Source organism: Coregonus clupeaformis, chromosome 32 (assembly GCF_020615455.1).
Source record: "Coregonus clupeaformis isolate EN_2021a chromosome 32, ASM2061545v1, whole genome shotgun sequence".
Classification (NCBI taxonomy): Eukaryota; Metazoa; Chordata; class Actinopteri; order Salmoniformes; family Salmonidae; genus Coregonus; species Coregonus clupeaformis.
In genome coordinates, this window is record NC_059223.1 from 6,173,008 (window position 1) to 6,193,420 (window position 20,413).

The 20,413-nt window shown below is 45.8% G+C and overlaps 1 protein-coding gene across 2 annotated transcripts; it reads left to right on the plus strand.

The window, feature by feature from the left end:
- The first annotated feature begins 411 nt into the window (after positions 1-411).
- Positions 412-19,755, plus strand: LOC121566178 (semaphorin-4D-like). Of its 2 annotated transcripts, none has more exons than XM_041876347.2 (14): positions 412-532; positions 7,912-8,054; positions 8,624-8,671; positions 8,778-8,879; positions 8,970-9,063; positions 9,153-9,272; positions 9,373-9,515; positions 9,751-9,929; positions 10,099-10,207; positions 15,539-15,710; positions 16,560-16,675; positions 17,463-17,608; positions 18,428-18,505; positions 18,636-19,755. In XM_041876347.2, exons 1-13 carry the CDS (start codon positions 430-432, stop codon positions 18,501-18,503), a joined length of 1,551 nt encoding a protein of 516 aa, XP_041732281.2. In that variant the 5' UTR covers positions 412-429; the 3' UTR covers positions 18,504-18,505; positions 18,636-19,755. The 2 variants fall into 2 exon arrangements, with proteins under 2 accessions (XP_041732281.2, XP_041732282.2); XM_041876348.2 differs by having other exon boundaries at positions 9,153-9,260.
- The last annotated feature ends 658 nt before the right edge of the window (positions 19,756-20,413 follow it).

The following is a 20,413-nucleotide window of genomic DNA, read 5'->3' on the forward strand; positions in this document are numbered from 1 at the left end:
GTAGCCTCAAACGCTTGTACTCTACAAATGGTTGCCATTTTCACAGTTAATTGTTCAGTTTCCACATTCCTTGTATTCCTTCATTTTCAGAATTTTCATTTAATTCTTCACTTTCTCCATTTCAGAAGTTTCTGCAATTTCTTCATTCTCTGGACTCATTTGTAATAATGTACAAACTGTGTTACGTTTCTTCATTTAAAAGAAACAATATTTCGTCTATTTTCAATGGGTTCAATTACAGTTCTTAGTTTACCCACCAGAGAGCAGTGTCGCTATTCTGGACTCATAGGCTTGCTAATTGGCAGCTCCCTAACACCGCGCCTGCTACTGGAGGAAAAATTAAGTGACGATTGATATAATACTACACCACCCTTGTGCTAAAACCGCCTACAGCTTCTAGTAATGATTTGGCGAGAGCCTCAGAAAAGCATGAGTCCGCTAGCTCTCTTTGCCGTCTTTTTAGGACAATTATTTTTTTGGGTGAAAGCTTCGGACTTTACCCACAAACCGAGGGTGACATTGACAGACCGAGGTAAAGTAAGCTTTTTATTTTAAATCAATAGTAAAATAATTTAATGATGACAGCAGGGGTTGAATGATTAGGCCTATTAGGAGTCGATTTATATTCAATACTAAAATATCTGGAGGAAAATTGTATAGTCCACAATAGCCAAAAGGATCCGATTCAGTTGAAGGGGCTTTATTGGCATGGGAAACATATGTTTACATTGCCAAAGCAAGTGAAATGGATAATAAACAAAAGTGAAATAAACAATTTTAAAAATGAACAGTAAACATTACACTTCCAAAAGAATAAAGACATTTAAAATGTCATATTATGTCTATATACAGTGCTGTAATGATATGTAAATAGTTAAAGTAAAAAAAGGGGAAATAAATAAACTCTCTTGATTTGGAACTGTGCTATCAAACAGGGGCGCAACTTTCACTGGGGATGGGGGGGACTTGTCCACATTCTGAAAAAGCATTTTTTCTACTTTGCAACTACTTAGCATGTTAGTTAACCCTTCTCCTAACCTTAACCCTTTTAGATAACCCTAACCTTAACCCTTTAACCTAACTCTTAACCCTAACCCCTAGCCTAGCTAACGTAAGCCAGCTAATTAACATTAGCTTTTGCCACCCCCTAGCTAACGTTAGCCACTACAAACTGAAATTTGTAACATATCATACGTTTAGAAATTCGTAAGAAGTTGTACATTTAGCAAATTCGGAAAATATTGTACAAATTGGATGATGGACATCCACAAATTAATACATACTATACGAAATGTAACATATCATACTAAATCATTTTAGTCATTTAGCAGACGCTCTTATCCAGAGCGACTTACAATTAATTATTTTTTTATACCCCCGTGGGAATCTAACCCACAACCCTGGCGTTGCAAACACCATGCTCTACCAACTGAGCTACATCCCTGCCAGCCATTCCCTCCCCTACCCTAATTGTGCGCCACCCCATGGGTCTCCCGGTCACAGCCGGCTATGACAGAGCCTGGATTCGAACCAGGATCTCTAGTGGCACAGCTAGCACTGTGATGCAGTGCCTTAGACCACTGTGCCACTCGGGAGGCCAGTGTCAGAATAATACGAAGTGCTCTGAGACCACGTTGCAAAGACAGTATAGTACTGTCTGAAGATAGACAGGAACTGCTTCTCAAATAGAAATCCCCGATCACACTTGTAGGCGATGTCTTGGCATCGTTGGCTAGCTAAACTCATGCATAGAAACATGTCATAACGGCCGTCAAATCAGAAATTAAAATGTGTCATTTTGTCACTTTCACAAGGTTGAAGTAGTAACATGTTCAACCAGGGGCACAACTTTGGTTTTAGAAGTGGGGAGGGACATAATTTGTATAAATTTTTTATCCAGTCGGATAAACACTCCAAACAGCCTACTCGACCGCTCGGAGGCGTCCGCATGGTCCTAAAGCAACCAATGCTTCGTTTTGTATCACATTCCAATGATGAAAATGACAAAAATGCAATTTCAGAATGTGGGGGGACACCCCTGTGTTCAACTACTTAAAGACATTTCACTTCTCTCATTGACTTCTTAAACCCCAAACCACAGCCTGGTCTGCTTGGTCTGTTTCTCAAGCGTTCCCGGAAGTCTTGCGAGGTTGTGTCTCTGGGTTTAGAAACTCTGTGGTGCTATGCCGGAATGTGAAAACGTACCTCAATCCAGGGATGTAATATGTCGTTGTACTCATAATCATCCCGAATCGAGAAGATTGAAATACTGCTTGTTTTTAATTAAACTGCTGTTTTCGTTAGCATGCTAGGCTAGCTAATGCAATAAAAGCCCATTGGATTCCATGAAAATGCGACGCCTAGAGTTGGGGTGAGTAGCTACTGGAAGTGCTGTTGAATCCAATGGGTTGCTTTAGCATTAGCTAGCCTAGCATGCTGACAAAAATGGCAGTTTAATAAAAATCTAGCAGTATTTCAATCTTCTCGATTCACCTTTCATCATTTCGTGGTGATTAGAAGTACAACGATATATTCCATCCCTGGATTGAGGTACGTTTTCCCAGCCATATACCGCACTGGGCTCTGGCTGTCCACAGGCTGTCCACATTTTGGCATAGCACCGTTCCGACTCAAGGGAGAGAAATGAAAGAGAATAGGATGCTTTTTGCGCTTCTCCAAAAGTACAAGAACATGAACCATATTTCTTACCTTTGTCATTAGACAACTCTGGTAAGGAACAAAAACAATTCATACTCATACAAGCCTACATTAATACTGAGCTTGAACATTTAATTTGGAATGTACATGCGATATCATACAGCCCTTCACAGTGGTGAGATAAAGGGATAGTAGGCCTATAATAATATGGGAATCTGCTATGCTACGGTAAAGTTAGAAGGATAAACTCATCTGGCACAACATGAAATATGAACCCTATTCAAATTCGGTCACTGGTTACCTTCTTTTATTTAACTCTGACAATATCAGTATACACTGTGTGTACAAAACATTAGGAACACCTGCTCTCTCCATGACATAGACTGACCAGGTGAAAGCTATGATCCCTTATTGGTGTCACTTGTTAAATGTATGAAGAATGGTCCACCACCCAAAGGACATCCAGCCAACTTGACACAACTGTGGGAAGCATTGGCGTCAACATGGGCCAGCATCCCTGTGGAACATTTTCGACACTTTGTAGAGTCCATGCCCTAACAAATTGAGTCTCTTCTGAGGGCAAAAGGGGGTGCAACTCAAGGTGTTCCTAATGTTTTGTAGACTGTGTTCACTACATGACAAAAGTATGTGGACACCTGCTCGTCAAATATCTCATTCGAAATCATGGGCATTAATATGGAGTTGGTCCCCCTTTGCTGCTCCACTCTTCTGGGCTTTCCACCTGATGTTGGAACATTGCTGCGGGGACTTGATTCCATTCAGCCACAAGAGCATTAGTGAGGTCAGGCACTGATGTTGGGCGATTAGGCCTGGCTTGCAGTCGGCGTTCCAATTCATCCCAAAGGTGTTCGATGGGGTTGAGGTCAGGGCTCTGTACAGGCCAGTCAAGTTCTTCCACACCGATCTCGACAAATCATTTCTGCATGGACCTCACTTTGTGCACGGGGGCATTGTCATGTTGAAACAGGAAAGGGCCTTCCCCAAACTGTTGCAACAAAGTTGGAAGCACAGAATCATCTAGAATGTAATTGTATGCTGTAGCGTTAAGATTTCCCTTCACTGGAACTAAGGGGCCTGAACCATGAAAAACAGCCCCAGACCATTATTCTTCCTCCACCAAACTTTACAGTTGGCACTATGCATTCGGGCAGGTAGCGTTCTTGGACTGCCAGATGGTGAAGCGTGATTCATCACTCCAGAGAATGCGTTTCCACTGCTCCCGAGTCCAATGGCGGCGAGCTTTACACCACTCCAGCCGACGCTTTGCATTGGTCATTAGTGATCTTAGGCTTGTGTGCGGCTGCTCGGACACGGAAACCAATTTCATGAAGCTCCCGACGAACAGTTCTGGTGCTGACATTGCTTCCAGAGGCAGTTTGGAACACGGTAGTAAGTGTTGCACCTGAGTACAGACGATTTTTACACGCTACACGCTTCATCACTAGGCGGTCCCAATCAGTGAGTTGTGTGGCCTACCACTTCGCGGCTGAGCCGTTGATGCTCCTAGACGTTTCCACTTCACAATAACAGCACTTACAGTTGACCGGGGCAACTCTAGCAGGGCAGAAATTTGACGAACTAACTAGTTGGAAAGGTGACGTCCTATGACGGTGCCACGTTGAAAGTCACAGCTCTTCAGTAAGGCCATTCTACTGCCAATGTTTGTCTATGGAGATTGCATGGCTGTGTGCTCGATGTTATACACCTGTCAGCAACGGGTGTGGCTGAAATAGCCGAATCCAATAATTTGAATATACTTTTGTATATATAGTGTACAGTGGCTTGCGAAAGTATTCACCCCCCTTGGCATTTTTCCTATTTTGTTGCCTTACAACCTGGAATTAAAATGGATTATTTTGGGGTATGTATCATTTGATGCAAAATATTTTTTATTGTGAAACAAACAAGAAATAAGACAAAAAAAAACAGAACTTGAGCGTGCATACTTTGTAGAGCCACCTTTTGCAGCAATTACAGCTGCAAGTCTCTTGGGGTATGTCTCTATAAGCTTGGCACATCTAGCCACTTGGATTTTTGCCCATTCTTCAAGGCAAAACTGCTCCAGCTCCTTCAAGTTGGATGGTTTCCACTGGTGTACAGCAATCTTTAAGTCATACCACAGATTCTCAATTGGATTGAGGTCTGGGCATTGACTAGGCCATTCCAAGACATTTAAATGTTTCCCCTTAAATCACTTGACTGTTGCTTTAGCAGTATGCTTAGGGTCATTGTCCTGCTGGAAGGTGAACCTCCATCCCAGTCTCAAATCTCTGGAAGACTGAAACAGGTTTCCCTCAAGAATTTCCCTGTATTTAGCACCATCCATCATTCCTTCAATTCTGACCAGTTTCCCAGTCCCTGCCGATGGAAAAACATCCCCACAGCATGATGCTGCCACCACCATGCTTCACTGTGGGGATGTTCTCGGGGTGATGAGAGGTGTTGGGTTTGCGCCAGACATAACGTTTATCTTGATGGCCAAAAAGCTCAATTTTAGTCTCATCTGACCAGAGTACCTTCTTCCATATGTTTGGGGAGTCTCCCACATGCTTTTTTGGCGAACACCAAACGTTTGCTTATTTTTTTTCTTTAAGCAATGGCTTTTTTCTGGTCACTCTTCTGTAAAGCCCAGCTCTGTGGAGTGTACGGCTTAAAGTGGTCCTATGGACAGATACTCCAATCTCCGCTGTGGAGCTTTGCAGCTCCTTCAGGGTTATCTTTGGTCTCTTTGTTGCCTCTGATTAATGCCATCCTTGCCTGGTCCGTGAGTTTTGGTGGGCGGCCCTCTCTTGGCAGGTTTGTTGTGGTGCCATATTCTTTCCATTTTTTAATAATGGATTTAAATGGTGCTCCGTGGGATGTTCAAAGTTTCGGATATTTTTTTTATAACCCAACCATGATCTGTACTTCTCCTGACCTGTTTGGAGAGCTCCTTGGTCTTCATGGTTCCGCTTGCTTGAGGGTGCCCCTTGCTTAGTGGTGTTGCAGACTATGGGGCCTTTCAGAACAGGAATATATATATATATATAAATACACTGCTCAAAAATATAAAGGGAACACTAAAATAACACATCCTAGATCTGAATGAATGAAATAATCTTATTAAATAATTTTTTCTTTACATAGTTGAATGTGCTGACAACAAAATCACACAAAAATTATCAATGGAAATCAAATGTATCAACCCATGGAGGTCTGGATTTGGAGTCACCCTCAAAATTAAAGTGGAAAACCACACTACAGGCTGATCCAACTTTGATGTAATGTCCTTAAAACAAGTCAAAATGAGGCTCAGTAGTGTGTGTGTGGCCTCCACGTGCCTGTATGACCTCCCTACAACACCTGGGCATGCTCCTGATGAGGTGGCGGATGGTCTCCTGAGGGATCTCCTCCCAGACCTGGACTAAAGCATCCGCCAACTCCTGGACAGTCTGTGGTGCAACGTGGCGTTGGTGGATGGAGCGAGACATGATGTCCCAGATGTGCTCAATTGGATTCAGGTCTGGGGAACGGGCGGGCCAGTCCATAGCATCAATGCCTTCCTCTTGCAGGAACTGCTGACACACTCCAGCCACATGAGGTCTGGCATTGTCTTGCATTAGGAGGAACCCAGGGCCAACCGCACCAGCATATGGTCTCACAAGGGGTCTGAGGATCTCATCTCGGTACCTAATGGCAGTCAGGCTACCTCTGGCGAGCACATGGAGGGCTGTGCGGCCCCTCAAAGAAATGCCACCCCACACCATGACTGACCCACCGCCAAACCGGTCATGCTAGAGGATGTTGCAGGCAGCAGAACGTTCTCCACGGGCGTCTCCAGACTCTGTCACGTCTGTCACGTGCTCAGTGTGAACCTGCTTTCATCTGTGAAGAGCACAGGGCGCCAGTGGTGAATTTGCCAATCTTGGTGTTCTCTGGCAAATGCCAAACGTCCTGCACGGTGTTGGGCTGTAAGCACAACCCCCACCTGTGGACGTCGGGCCCTCATACCGCCCTCATGGAGTCTGTTTCTGACCGTTTGAGCAGACACATGCACATTTGTGGCCTGCTGGAGGTCATTTTGTTGCCCTCCTACGGCCTCCTCCATGTCTCCTGATGTACTGGCCTGTCTCCTGGTAGCGCCTCCATGCTCTGGACACTACGCTGACAGACACAGCAAACCTTCTTGCCACAGCTCGCATTGATGTGCCATCCTGGATGAGCTGCACTACCTGAGCCACTTGTGTGGGTTGTAGACTCCGTCTCATGCTACCACTAGAGTGAAAGCACCGCCAGCATTCAAAAGTGACCAAAACATCAGCCAGGAAGCATAGGAACTGAGAAGTGGTCTGTGGTCACCACCTGCAAAACCAGTCCTTTATTGGGGGTGTCTTGCTAATTGCCTATAATTTCCACCTGTTGTCTATTCCATTTGCACAACAGCATGTGACATTTATTGTCAATCAGTGTTGCTTCCTAAGTGGACAGTTTGATTTCACAGAAATGTGATTGACTTTGAGTTACATTGTGTTGTTTAAGTGTTCCCTTTATTTTTTTGAGCAGTGTATATACTCAGATCATGTGACATTTAGATTGCACACAGGTGGACTTTATTGTGCTCCCGAGTGGCAAAGCGGTCTAAGGCACTGCATCTCAGTGCTTGAGGCGTCACTACAGACCCCTGGTTCGATTCCAGGCTGTATCACAACCAGCCGTGATTGGGAGTCCCATAGGGCGGCGCACAATTGGCTCAGCGTCTTCCGGGTTTGGCCGGTGTAGGCCGTCATTGTAAATTAGAATTTGTTCTTAACTGACTTGCCTAGTTAAATAAAGGTAAAATAAAATGTAGCTAATGATGTGACTTCTGAAGGTAATGGGTTGTACCAGGTCTTATTTAGGGGCTTCATAACAAAGGGGGTGATTTTTTGAAACAAGTTATTTTTTTCATTTCACTTCACCAATTTGGACTATTTTGTAGATGTTCGTGACATGAAATCCAAATAAAAATCCCTTTAAATTACAGGTTGTAATGCAACAAAATAGGAAAAACGCCAAGTGGGATGAATACTTTTGCAAGGCACTGTATGTGGCCCGTGAGGGATTCAAACCCACAACCCAGGTGTTGCCTGTACCTTGCTTCTAAACCCACTTAGCCAATGGAATCCTGGTTTCCAAGAAGTCATCCTAGTTCCAGAAACACATCTCCAGTCCAGTCATATGTTTGCTTAATGATTTATATCTCTGTGTCCTCAGATGTGAGCTGCCTAAGAATCCACCTATCTGGGAATAACAGCCATATAAAGCTCCTGCAGGGCCCTCAAGACAACATAGTATACATTACAGGCCATAGAAACCTGTTCCAGACAGACTTCCACAGTTCTAAACCCTCTATAATGGTAGTATGACTGAGTTACATACCCTTACTGCAAACCTTACTTGTGTATTGTGTTGCTTTATATTGATTTAGCTCTATTCAGGTCGTGCTCTAAGTAGGATTGTCCAATTCAGTTGCTGTAATGTAATTGATGGTAATAACAGAGGGAGGGTTATTGATATTGTTAAAGTAAATATTTAGCTAAACAGTCCTTCCCCTCTTACATACTGTAGACTAGATTATGTTGAAATGGATGTATTGAACATTGTACTCTACATGTACAGATATAGGATCTTAATTTGATCACTCTTATGTTACTGAGAATGTTAGTGCACAGCAGGAAAAGCAAACTTGTAGTATATTCAAGGTTTAAAAAGGGTTTTAAAGTTAGTAATTTCCACTTTAAAATATCACATTATTTGCCCTAACGAAAAATGTATCAACGCCTTCAAAAAATGTCCATTAATTATAATCCACCTAATAATTCACATGTCCTGTTGCTGCATGAGTATTTTCCTGCTGTATTAAACTGGCTCAAATTAAGATCCTACATCTGTACCTGTACAATACATTTAATGATTGCCTTTGCAGAGTCCTGTGTTTGGAGAGGGATGTAGAAGTAATGATCCCGCATCACCAGTGAGTATCTGAGAGGATGTTGGTTTTATAGTACAGTTCATTACTAAAGTTGCACATAGAATAATTTGCATACAACCATGTAACACAGTTTTGTTTTGTACTTCAGGACTGTCACTATAACATCACTGTTTTACACAAGACTAAAGATCCAAACCAACTGTTCCTGTGTGGAACCAATGGACAACAACAGACATTGTGCTGTTACATGGTATGGGACATACTTTTCATTATATAAGTATACATTACTTCTGATACTTTTTTGCCATTGGCGTGTTGACACAAAACTATTCCACTGCAGAACCCATCAGACGACCCGTTTAAGTGCACTCGATCCAAGGGCATCCAAAACATTAATCAACACATAAATGAAAGCGAGCCATCGCTCTTCATTGGTGAGGAAAATGTCTCATTGGAAAACATGACTCTATAATATGACCTAATGTTCATGACTGGTTATTGAGCTAATGTGTTGTGTCTCCAGGTTCTGCTGAAGTAGAGGAATTCTACACCACTCACTCAGGCAAAGAGGGTTCCGTGGGGATCCACAGGTTTGGGAAGAACAGACTATGGACAGAAAAAAGTGGAACAGGTATGGATCAGGGTGAGAGAACAAGGCGTGGCCTGACATTGTTTTGTTTAGTACTGTATATCTGATCAGACTGTTCATTGAATGTAATTATTTCTCCTGTTCTTTTCCTTAGAACAGAGATATGTGAGTTTGGTGGCTAGCGGGCAGAGAGAGGATCGTCTGCAGGACAGACTATACGCCTTCTACATAGAGAAGAACCGAGACCTGAGTTTAGACTCTGATCTCTGGGTTCCCCGGGTTGCTCAAGTCTGCATGGTAAGCACTACAAACATGAATGTAGAACATGAATCATGCCTGCACTGTATGTAATCACCAGTGCTGCAGTTTAGTTCAGAAAATATTTGTAGATCTTTCATATGTGGCACCACTCCATTTCTGCCCATTTAAGCCCTTAATTAAGACTATTTTCATTGGGGGGCTCCTTTAAGTGGTGTGTGCACTTGCCCACTGTGATTATCTTAGCATGTCCGTGGTTGGATGTGTGTTCCAGGCCGATCTTGGAGGACCTAAGTCCTATCTGCAGTTCAGGTGGACCTCCAAGTTGAGTACCAGGCTCTTCTGTGGAGACCATGACAGCAGGCTGTACTTCACCCAGCTAGTGGACGTGAACACTGTTCTGGGAGACAGGTGGCAGGATACCAGGGTCTACGCACTCTTCAGGAATGGCTGGTAGGACGACATACTGTAGATAGATCATAATGGACCTTAGTAACATACACAAATCAGCAATAACAACATAACAGGCGCTTCACTGAAAGCAGATGTTGTGAAACATTGTGAAAGAGATCTTTAGTAAGGGGTATAGTTGAAACTTGCTGAGCTCTGTGTCTATCCCTAGGGGTATGAGTGCTGTATGTGTCTACACCATAGCAGATATTGACCGCATCTTTAAAACTTCCAACTTCAAGGGACACACAGGGCCCGTTACAAACCCACGACCTGGGGAGGTATGCTCAACAATATACTCAACTTTCTAGTCAGCTCTACTCCTTTACTCTGTATGTCTACAATATTGGACTGTATTCTGTGTCAGCTTCCTGCTTCTCCTGTTTGTCTCCGGGCCTCTAGAGGTCAGCTGTGTTCCCCTCTGCCTTAGTTCTTCCTCGTGTGTCCTCATTAGTTTGATCCAGGTCACCTGTGCCTTGTTTTCCCTTTAGTATTTTAGCTGTGTGTTTTCCCCTTGTTTCTCACTTGGTTATTGCGTCCTGACTATGTGTCTCCTGCTTTGTCCCACAGTGTCTGTCCTAGTAAGTTGTTCGAGTTATCTTTAGTTTGTTTTTTCTCCCTCGTGGAGTTGTTTTGTTTTGCCTCCTGTTTTGGAACATTAAATCTACTTGCCTGGAGTATTGCCTTGGGTGTTTCATTTGGGTCCTACAACACCTCCTCTGTGGCTAAGGGGTAGTACCCCCAGCTCTCCACATCTGAGACCGGAGTTCTAGCCCGGCTTGTGACAGAATAACCAAGTCAATCATGGACCCAGAAACACTCAGTTCCCAGGACCTGTTGGCGGTGATCACTCGACATGAGGCTTCTTTCCAGCGCCATGAAGCCGTTCTCAGCCGACAAGAGGAGCTGATGGCTAGTCATTCTCAACTCCTGGCCGAAATGATGAGTTCCCTCCGCCAGCTCTTTGAACGCCTCCCTGGTCCTCTCCCTTCCCCCAGGTCACCCCCCAGTGACGACAGGTCGTCTCGGTTGGCGGAGCCCCGACTACCACCTCCCAAGCCCTTTTCTGGGGATCCAAGCTCTTGCCAGGGTTTCCTCACCCAATGCTCCCTCACCTTCGAGCTCCAACCCTCAAGTTTTCCCACAGACCGTTCCAAGATTGCCTACATCATTACCCTTCTTTCAGACAAGGCGCTCGCCTGGGCTTCTGCGGTGTGGCAGTCCCAGGAGGCCTGTTGTGACTCCCACGCTGCATTTGTAGAAGAGTTCAAGCGGGTGTTCGATCATCCTGTCAGCGGGCGGGAGGCTTCCAAGCGCCTACTGTCTCTCCGTCAGGGCCCCCGAAGCACGGCAGATTTTGCCATTGATTTCCGGACCATAGCAGCAAGGAGCGGATGGAATGATGAAGCGCTGAGGGTCTGCTTTCAGGGAGGGTTATCTGAGCCCCTTCAAGATGAGTTAGCCACCCGAGAACCAGCTGGTGATCTCGAGTCCCTCATAGCCTTGGCCATCCGCCTGGACAATCGTCTAAGAGAGCGGAGAACGGCTCGCCGTCAGGTGTCTCAGTCCCAAGTTCCTCTGAGCAGCTCTGTTTCTCCTGTTTGGACTCCGTCATTCAGAGCTTCCCGGCTCCTGAACTGCTCCAGGATTCCCCGGAGAGCATGCAGTTAGGCCGTTCCAGGCTTTCTCCCAACGAAAGGGAACGTCGCATGAGGGAACGTCGGTGCCTCTACTGCGGGGTTGCCGGCCACTTCCGCTCCACTTGCCCCGAGCTTTCGGGAAAGGCCTGTCCCCGCCCAGCTACAGGAGGGCTGTGATGGGGAGAATTAGAGCGCCTCCTACTAACGCTGTCCTGGCTATTCCAGCCACTCTGTCCTGGGGGGGCCACCAGCATCGGGTCCAGGCTATGATCGATTCCGGTGCCGCAGGTGATTTCCCTGGATGTAACCTTGGCTAAGGAACTTAAGATCCCTACCCAACTACTTCCTCAACCCCAGGCAGTTACAGCCTTAGATGGCAGACCTCTGGAACCAGGAAAGGTTACCGAGGCGACTCAGTCCCTGCGACTTACCATCTCTCAACACCAGCAGGAGGAGACCTTCTATCTCATTGACTCTCCCGAGTATCCTATTATCCTGGGTCACCCTTGGCTATGCAGACATAATCCCCAGATCGACTGGCCTACGGGCACCATTCTAAGCTGGGGTCCCACCTGCCAACTCACCTGCATGCTTCAGAGTCCCTCAGCCCCTAGTACCCAGTTTCAAGAGTCTGTTGACGTCTCCCGAGTCCCCAGTGTTTACCATCGGTTCAAGGCAGTGTTCAGCAAGGCCGGGCTACTTCCTTACCGCCTCATCGCACGTATGACTGTGCCATTGATCTACTCCCTGGGTGCTGCCCTCCTAGAGGTCGGATCTTTTCCTTGTCCTCCCCGAGCACGCAGCTATGGACACCTACATTAAGGAGTCCTTGGCAGCCGGCCTCATCTATGCCTCTACTTCCCCGGCTGGGCGGGCTTCTTTTTTGTTGAAAAGAAAGACGGGGGTCTTAGGCCTTGTATTGATTACCGGGGACTCAACAAGATCACGGTTCGAATCGATACCCCCTTCCTCTCATGGCCACTGCTTTTGAGCTGCTTCAAGGGGCTTCCATTTTTACTAAGCTGGATCTCCGCAATGCTTACCATCTCGTGCGGATCCGGCAAGGAGACGAATGGAAGACGGGCGTTCAACACGCCCACGGGGCACTATGAATATCGGGTGATGCCGTTCGGGCTCACCAATGCCCCCCGCGTATTCCAAGCCCTGATTAATGATGTTCTCCGGGATATGCTTAATCTGTTCGTCTTCGTGTACCTGGACGATATCCTCATCTTCTCGAGGTCACTGAAGGAGCATGAGGGGCATGTTAGCAGGGTTCTCCAGAGGCTCCTTGACAATCACCTCTACGTTAAGCCTGAGAAGTGTGAATTTCATGTTTCTCAGACTCAGTTTCTCGGGTTTATTGTCACTCCCGGGCACCTAGAGATGGATCCCAAGAAGGTCAAGGCGGTCCACGATTGGCCCACACCTGCCACGGTCAAGGAGGTTCAACGGTTCATTGGCTTTTCTAACTTCTATCGGAAGTTCATTAAGAATTTCAGCTCGGTGGTAGCCCCCTTGACGACGCTTACCAAGGAGGAGGGACCAAGATTCACTGGGGTCCGGAAGCAGCAGGGGCCTTCGAGGATCTCAAGCGCCGCTTCACTTCTGCTCCGATTCTGGTGACCCCTGACCCAGAGAGACCTTTCGTGGTGGAGGTGGACGCCTCAGAGGTGGGGGTGGGAGCCGTCCTGTCACAGAGGGGTGCGGATGGGAGATTACACCCTTGTGCCTTCATGTCTCGCCGCCTGTCTGAGGCCGAGCGCAACTACCACGTGGGGGATCTAGAGTTGCTTGCGGTAAAACTGGCATTGGAAGAGTGGCGCCATTGGCTTGAGGGGGCTCAGCACCCTTTCCAGGTTCTCACAGACCACAAGAACCTGGAATATATCCAACAGGCTAAGCGGATGAACCCTCGGCAAGCACGATGGTCCCTTTTCTTTAATCGATTCCAGTTCCTCCTGACTTACCGACCTGGCACCAAGAACGTCAAGCCGGATGCTCTGTCTCGAGTCTATTCTCCCGAGTTACAAGAGAAGCCCTTGGCATCGATTATTCCGAGGTCTAGGATCGTCGCACCTCTTCAGTGGGAACTAGAAAGAGGGGTACGAGAAGCTCTTGTCCAGGAGCCCGATCCAGGCGGTGGTCCTGCCGGTCGCCTGTGCGTTCCTCTCTCTGTTCGGGCCCGCGTCTTGCAGTGGGGTCATGAGTCGCCCTTGACATGCCATCCAGGCAGTGCTCGCACACTGGAGTTCCTCCGACGGCGGTTTTGGTGGCCGTCCATCAAGAAAGACGTGCAGGTCTATGTTGAGGCCTGCCCTGTGTGCAACCAGGGAAAGTCGACACGCCAGCGACCCCAGGGACTGCTCCATCCCTTACCTGTTCCTCGAAGGCCATGGTCACACCTTTCTCTGGACTTTGTTACGGGACTTCCTCTATCCCAGGGCAACACACCGTCATCCTAGTGGTGGTAGACCGGTTCTCTAAGGCTGCCCGGTTTATTCCCCTGCCCAAGCTGCCCTCGGCTAAGGAGACTGCTGAGCTCCTCATGAACCATGTCTTCCGGATATTTGGTATTCCCCTTGGACGTGGTCTCTGACCGAGGTCCCCATTCTCGTCCCGGTTTTGGGGGCCTTCTGCAGGCTTGTTGGGGCCACAGCCAGCCTATCGTCGGGGTTCCATCCAGAGTCTAATGGCCAAACGGAACGGATTAATCAGGATCTGGAGACCACCCTGCGGTGTATGGCGGCCAGTAATCCCACGTCTTGGGCCACCTATATCATTTGGGCTGAATATGCCCACAACACCCTCCAGTCCTCAGCCACCGGATTGTCCCCCTTCGAATGCCAGTTCGGTTACAACCCTCCATTGTTTCCAGAGGAGGAGGCGCAAGTTGGTGTTCCCTCGGCCCAGCGCTTTGTCCAACGCTGTAGGCGGACCTGGAAGAAGGCCAGGCGTGCCCTCCTTCGGACCTCCCAGAGATACCAAAGTCAGGCTAATCGCCACCGCCGGACGGCCCCTAGTTTCCGAGCTGGTCAGAGAGTTTGGTTGGCCACTAAGAACCTGCCCCTCCGGGTCGAGTCCAAGAAGCTTTCCCAGAGATACATCGGCCCTTTCCGCATTGCTAGAAAGGTTAACCCTGTGTCTTATCGTTTGGTTCTCCCTCGCTCCCTTCGTATTAACCCCACTTTCCATGTTTCACTTATTAAACCTGTCTTGTCTTCTCCCTTTGCCCCCCCACGCAGACCCCCGCCACCTCCCAGGATTATTGACGGCCAGCCAGCCTACACAGTCCGCCGGATACTGGACTCCCGGAGGGTCCAGAACTCTCTGCAGTATCTGGTGGACTGGGAGGGCTACGGGCCAGAGGAGCGCTCCTGGGTTCCAGCCAGGGACATCCTGGACCCAGGGTTGATCCGAGATTTTCGCACCCTGAGGCCAGGGTGTTCTGGAAGGAACGTCAGAGTCGTTCCTAGAGGAGGGGGTCCTGTCAGCTTCCTGCTTCTCCTGTTTGTCTCCGGGCCTCTAGAGGTCAGCTGTGTTCCCCTCTGCCTTAGTTCTTCCTCGTGTGTCCTCATTAGTTTGATCCAGGTCACCTGTGCCTTGTTTTCCCTTTAGTATTTTAGCTGTGTGTTTTCCCCTTGTTTCTCACTTGGTTATTGCGTCCTGACTATGTGTCTCCTGCTTTGTCCCACCGTGTCTGTCCTAGTAAGTTGTTCGAAGTTATCTTTAGTTTGTTTTTCTCCCCTCGTGGAGTTGTTTTGTTTTGCCTCCTGTTTTGGAACATTAAATCTACTTGCCTGGAGTATTGCCTTGGGTGTTTCATTTGGGTCCTACAACACCTCCTCTGTGGCTAAGGGGTAGTACCCCCAGCTCTCCACATCTGAGACCGGAGTTCTAGCCCGGCTTGTGACAATTCTGTGTATATCTTTGTATGTTGAAGTATACATAAAAGTGTCCATCCTCTTGTAGTGTGTTAAAGACAGCACTAAACTCCCCATGGAAGTCCTGAAGATGGTGGACAAAAGTTCAGAGATGGAGGAGTGGGTTACCAGTGGGCCTCTCCTGGTCACTCACCGCCATTACCACCACATCCGCATGGATAGAGTCCAAGGCAAATGGAATGTCCTGTTTCTGTCTCTAGGTGAGAAGTTTTGATCTCTAGATGATGAATCACAAATGATCAGTCTGAAAGGAATGACGGGAAACCTTAGCCTTCTGAGATGTTTGGAGACCTTTAACATACACCTCTTATGACCCTGCAGCAAGTGATGATAGGGAGCTGTATCGTGTTTATGTACAGTATAATTATAGGAATGTGGATGAGATGAGAAAGTTTCCATCTTATAATCACACCAGTTTCAAGAGACAGAGGCTTTCAGAAGGTTGAAATAATATTGACCATTCATGGTACTAGAGGGTGTAAAGTGACACTTTTCTTCACGCTGACTGACTGACACTGATCTTTTGTAAGGTGTAAAAAAAAGGCCTGTCTGAACAGTTTATTTTGAACTTTAAAAAAGAGAAGTAACTAAGTGGAAGTATAGTCTTATCACACTGTGCTAGGAAACCAGAGTTCCCATCATTGCACTCAAATTGGCACACAGAGACTTATGCAATCAACCCTAACTTGAGATTCACGCCTGCACAACAGTTTGTAGGGTGTGCTTAGTGTCAGAGAAGTACAACCCGGACATGAGACTGATGAATGTAATTGAAGTACAGTATCAGAAGCATTACTGTAGCAATAGTAATAGATACTCATATATATGTATCCTCAGGGTGAGTCTATGCCCCACCATGCATCTGTACTGTGAGTGGTGTAATATATGACTGGAGGATGTCTCAACGTTATGATGAAACATTTAAAGGACTGTTGACATTTCTTACCCACACCTTTTTTTTGTAATGTTTGACTCTCACTCATATCCTCAATGATCGATGACTGCAGTTTGACACTGGCTGTGTGTGTGTGTGTGTGTGTCTACACTAGAGAATGGAGGGATTCATAAGGTTCTGGAGAGGGATGGTCAGGCCTTCGTCATCGCTGAGTTACAACCTTTTAACTACAGGGCACACGTCCTCAGTATGATGTTACACTCCTCAACGGTGAGTCAAGGAACACAGCCCACACAGAAACCTCCCCATTGAGATCCAACAGTGGTAGCAATGTAGTAATAAAACATGGAGTGGAATAGACAATAGTCAAAGAGATCCCTTTCATACCATGTTTTAACATGTGGATCAGTTATTTGATCACGGCTGAACGTTTGATGATTCAACTACAGATGTTGTTGTCCTTTAAAATGCATTCCGTCTGCATATCATTTGACGGCATTGTGGATTTAGTTTAATAATAAGTATTGGCCACAGGTTTGAAATTGCATGCCTCATTCAAATACACAGAATGTTGTAGGCTGTTACATTATATCCATCTCCAATGCGCCCACATCGGAAGGTGGTTTCCAAAATCCGACCACACTTTTGTCCCAGAGGTCTGAACGGGAGGAGAGAGACAATAGACATGAACAACTGCAACCATAACAACTATATTTATATCTCTATAATAATATTGTAGAAGAAGTGGTGTTCTAATTGTAAGCCAGTAACTTTCTTCTGCAGTCAACAGTCATTGTTCCAGTATTCCCTACAATATTAGAATAAAGGGTTCCAAAAGGGTTCTTCGGCTGTCCCCATAGGAGAACCCTTTTTGGTTCCACATAGAACTCTTTTGGGTTCCATGTAGAACTCTCTGTGTAAAGGGTTCTACATGAAACTCAAATGGGTTCTACCTGGAACCAAAAAGGGTTCTTCAAGGGGTTCTTCTATTAGGTTCTAGATAGCACCTTTTTTTCTAAAAGTGTACTTGTAATGTTCTTGTGGTGTTGTGTTCCAGGCAAAGCTGTATGTGGCCTCCAGCAAAGAGCTGGTTCAGATTGACCTGGGCAGCTGTGTTCAGTATGGAGCCCAGTGTGAAGACTGTGTCTTGGCCAGAGACCCTTACTGTGGCTGGGACGGCCATCGCTGCACCACAGCTACAAAGTAAGACCAAGCACAGCCTGCTTTCAGCTTATAGCATCCGCTGTATAGATATTTAATGATAGTGATTTGAAAATAGATTTCTCATTTATGGTTATCAACATATTGGTTTCCTCTCTGTGGTTTCCTGTGAGCCTTATACAGTTTTGTTTTAACACTTCATAGTGTTTGTCAAAAATGCAAATATAGAGTGGTGCATTAGTTTGGCCATTATGCTAGACCTTATTTTCCATCAGTTCAGCTCAACATGGCCAGAGGTAGTTTTTCCAGAATGATGTATACACACATGGCCCTTGTTCAAACAAATGTGGTGTCAGATGAGGCCATGAAAACAAACAAAATGTACTTCAAACAAATGTGGTGTCAGATGAGGCCATGAAAACAAACAAAATGTACTTCAAACAAATGTGGTGTCAGATGAGGCCATGAAAACAAACAAAATATACTTCATTTGATTAAATGTGACATACTTACAAGTATGTCTGCAGTGTGTGTCAGAGGAAAATGTTAGTTCACTTCCTCACTCTGATCCCCACCTGCTGTTAAAAAGTATACTACACTTCCTTCTCTACACTCCCCCCAAACATGCACACACGCTACACACACACGATACTACACACCACCTTGTCGTGTAGTCAAATGCTCTATGCTCCATTGGTGTGATACTATGTGGTTTCAGTACAGCTCCTCTGTTTCAAAGAACTATCTCTCTGCCAACCACAAGGTAGATACCCTACACCCTACTGTACAATAAACCGGTACATTTGCTGGTTGAGTTGCTGGTTGAGACTCCTTGACTCATATATGCTTGTCTTTTTACAGTGATACAATTCAGGATGTGGAGAACGGGAACCATCAGGTATGCAGCAACAATATCCAGAGGATTTACTGCAAGTAAAGGTGTGTAGTGTGTTACAGCCATCCTTGTATAAATACAAACCCCTTATTATGACCAAGTACTATAATAAAGGATGGAATCCATCCACAATGGTTAGCTATGGAAGTCTAAAAAGCAATGTTTTGCTCTTAGTTTACTTTCCAGGGTCATCAGTTGGCGCTGAAGATGGAATCAGAGTCCCTCTATCTTCAAAGTACTTCCTCCATTGCCCAACCTTGTCCAGCCACGCTGAGTACAGCTGGAGGCACCATGGCAACACCACAGCAACGCCGTGCATCTCCACAAAGTCAGAGGACCAGTGTCTCCTGCTAATAGAGAGCATGGGCCCTGAGCAGCAGGGAACATACAGCTGTGTGTCTGAGGAGAGGGGCTACCGCAGGACCCTGGTGCAGTACCAGTTACTGCTGGACAGGGGGGTCACAGGCCTGGCCTCTCACCACCTACCCTTTCCTGGTCTGGGTCTGGTACTACTACTGGTCCTGACTTTGCTCTGCTAGCACTGACTTGACTTGGACATGCCTGCACTTGTACTTTGGTCTTCCTTACACCCACAGTACCTCAAGAATAGTTAATGACAGTCAAGTGACCGACAAGGGGCCAAAGCTTCGCTGAGCCATTTCCTTTGTTACTTTCACAATCAGTTGGTCAAAAAACTGAACGCTGCAGAAGTTAAAGCAACTGCACTTGTGCTGAGTTAAGGATTTATTGGCCTTATGTGTTTTATAATCATGCTATGTTTTCCAATATGAAACTTTGCAGGGGTTTAAAATATTTTATGTGAAAATCTGAATGTACAGGATATTGCAAAAACAGACTAATTTGGTTACATTTTAGAAATATATATTTTTACTTAACTACTAAGTTTATTTGCTAACAGCATGATAGTTGTAAATATATATATTTCTTTATCGATTACTTATTTATATGTACAGTATTAAACTCTTGTACTCCTCTCTTATGTCATGATAATTATATATTATTTTCCTTCACCTCAAAAGTAAGTCTTTATTTCAAATATTTCAAGTTAAGCCATATTGAAAATTTAGCAAGTTCTAGGATAATTATGTGAAAGCAAAGGGACATTGTGAAATGTTCTGGCTGTTGAAACCCCAGGCATGCATTACAGTAAAGTCGGTGTTGAAAGAGAATAGCCCAAGCTGTAATGATATCTCTAGGAGAAGATAGTGTTTTTTTGAGAAATACAGTGAGGGGAAAAAGGTATTTGATCCCCTGCTGATTTTGTACGTTTGCCCACTGACAAAGACATGATCAGTCTATAATTTTAATGGTAGGTTTATTTGAACAGTGAGAGACAGAATAACAACAACAAAATCCAGAAAAACGCATGTCAAAAATGTTATAAATTGATTTGCATTTTAATGAGGGAAATAAGTATTTGACCCCTCTGCAAAACATGACTTAGTACTTGGTGGCAAAACCCTTGTTGGCAATCACAGAGGTCAGACGTTTCTTGTAGTTGGCCACCAGGTTTGCACACATCTCAGGAGGGATTTTGTTCCACTCCTCTTGCAGATCTTCTCCAAGTCATTAAGGTTTTGAGGCTGACGTTTGGCAACTCGAACCTTCAGCTCCCCCTCTACAGATTTTCTATGGGATTAAGGTCTGGAGACTGGCTAGGCCACTCCAGGACCTTAATGTGCTTCTTCTTGAGCCACTCCTTTGTTGCCTTGGCCGTGTGTTTTGGGTCATTGTCATGCTGGAATACCCATCCACGACCCATTTTCAATGCCCTGGCTGAGGGATAGGAGGTTCTCACCCAAGATTTGACGGTACATGGCCCCGTCCATCGTCCCTTTGATGCAGTGAAGTCTTCCTGTCCCCTTAGCAGAAAAAACACCCCCAAAGCATAATGTTTCCACCTCCATGTTTGACGGTGGGGATGGTGTTCT

Excerpts from the sequence above, each read along its gene's own strand:
- LOC121566178 (XM_041876347.2), top strand. The coding sequence starts at position 430 with ATGAGTCCGCTAGCTCTCTTTGCCGTCTTTTTAGGACAATTATTTTTT. Across the intron at positions 9,064-9,152 it reads CGAGCCATCGCTCTTCATTG|GTTCTGCTGAAGTAGAGGAA; the intron begins GTGAGGAAAATG and ends TTGTGTCTCCAG. Across the intron at positions 15,711-16,559 it reads TGTCCTGTTTCTGTCTCTAG|AGAATGGAGGGATTCATAAG; the intron begins GTGAGAAGTTTT and ends TGTCTACACTAG.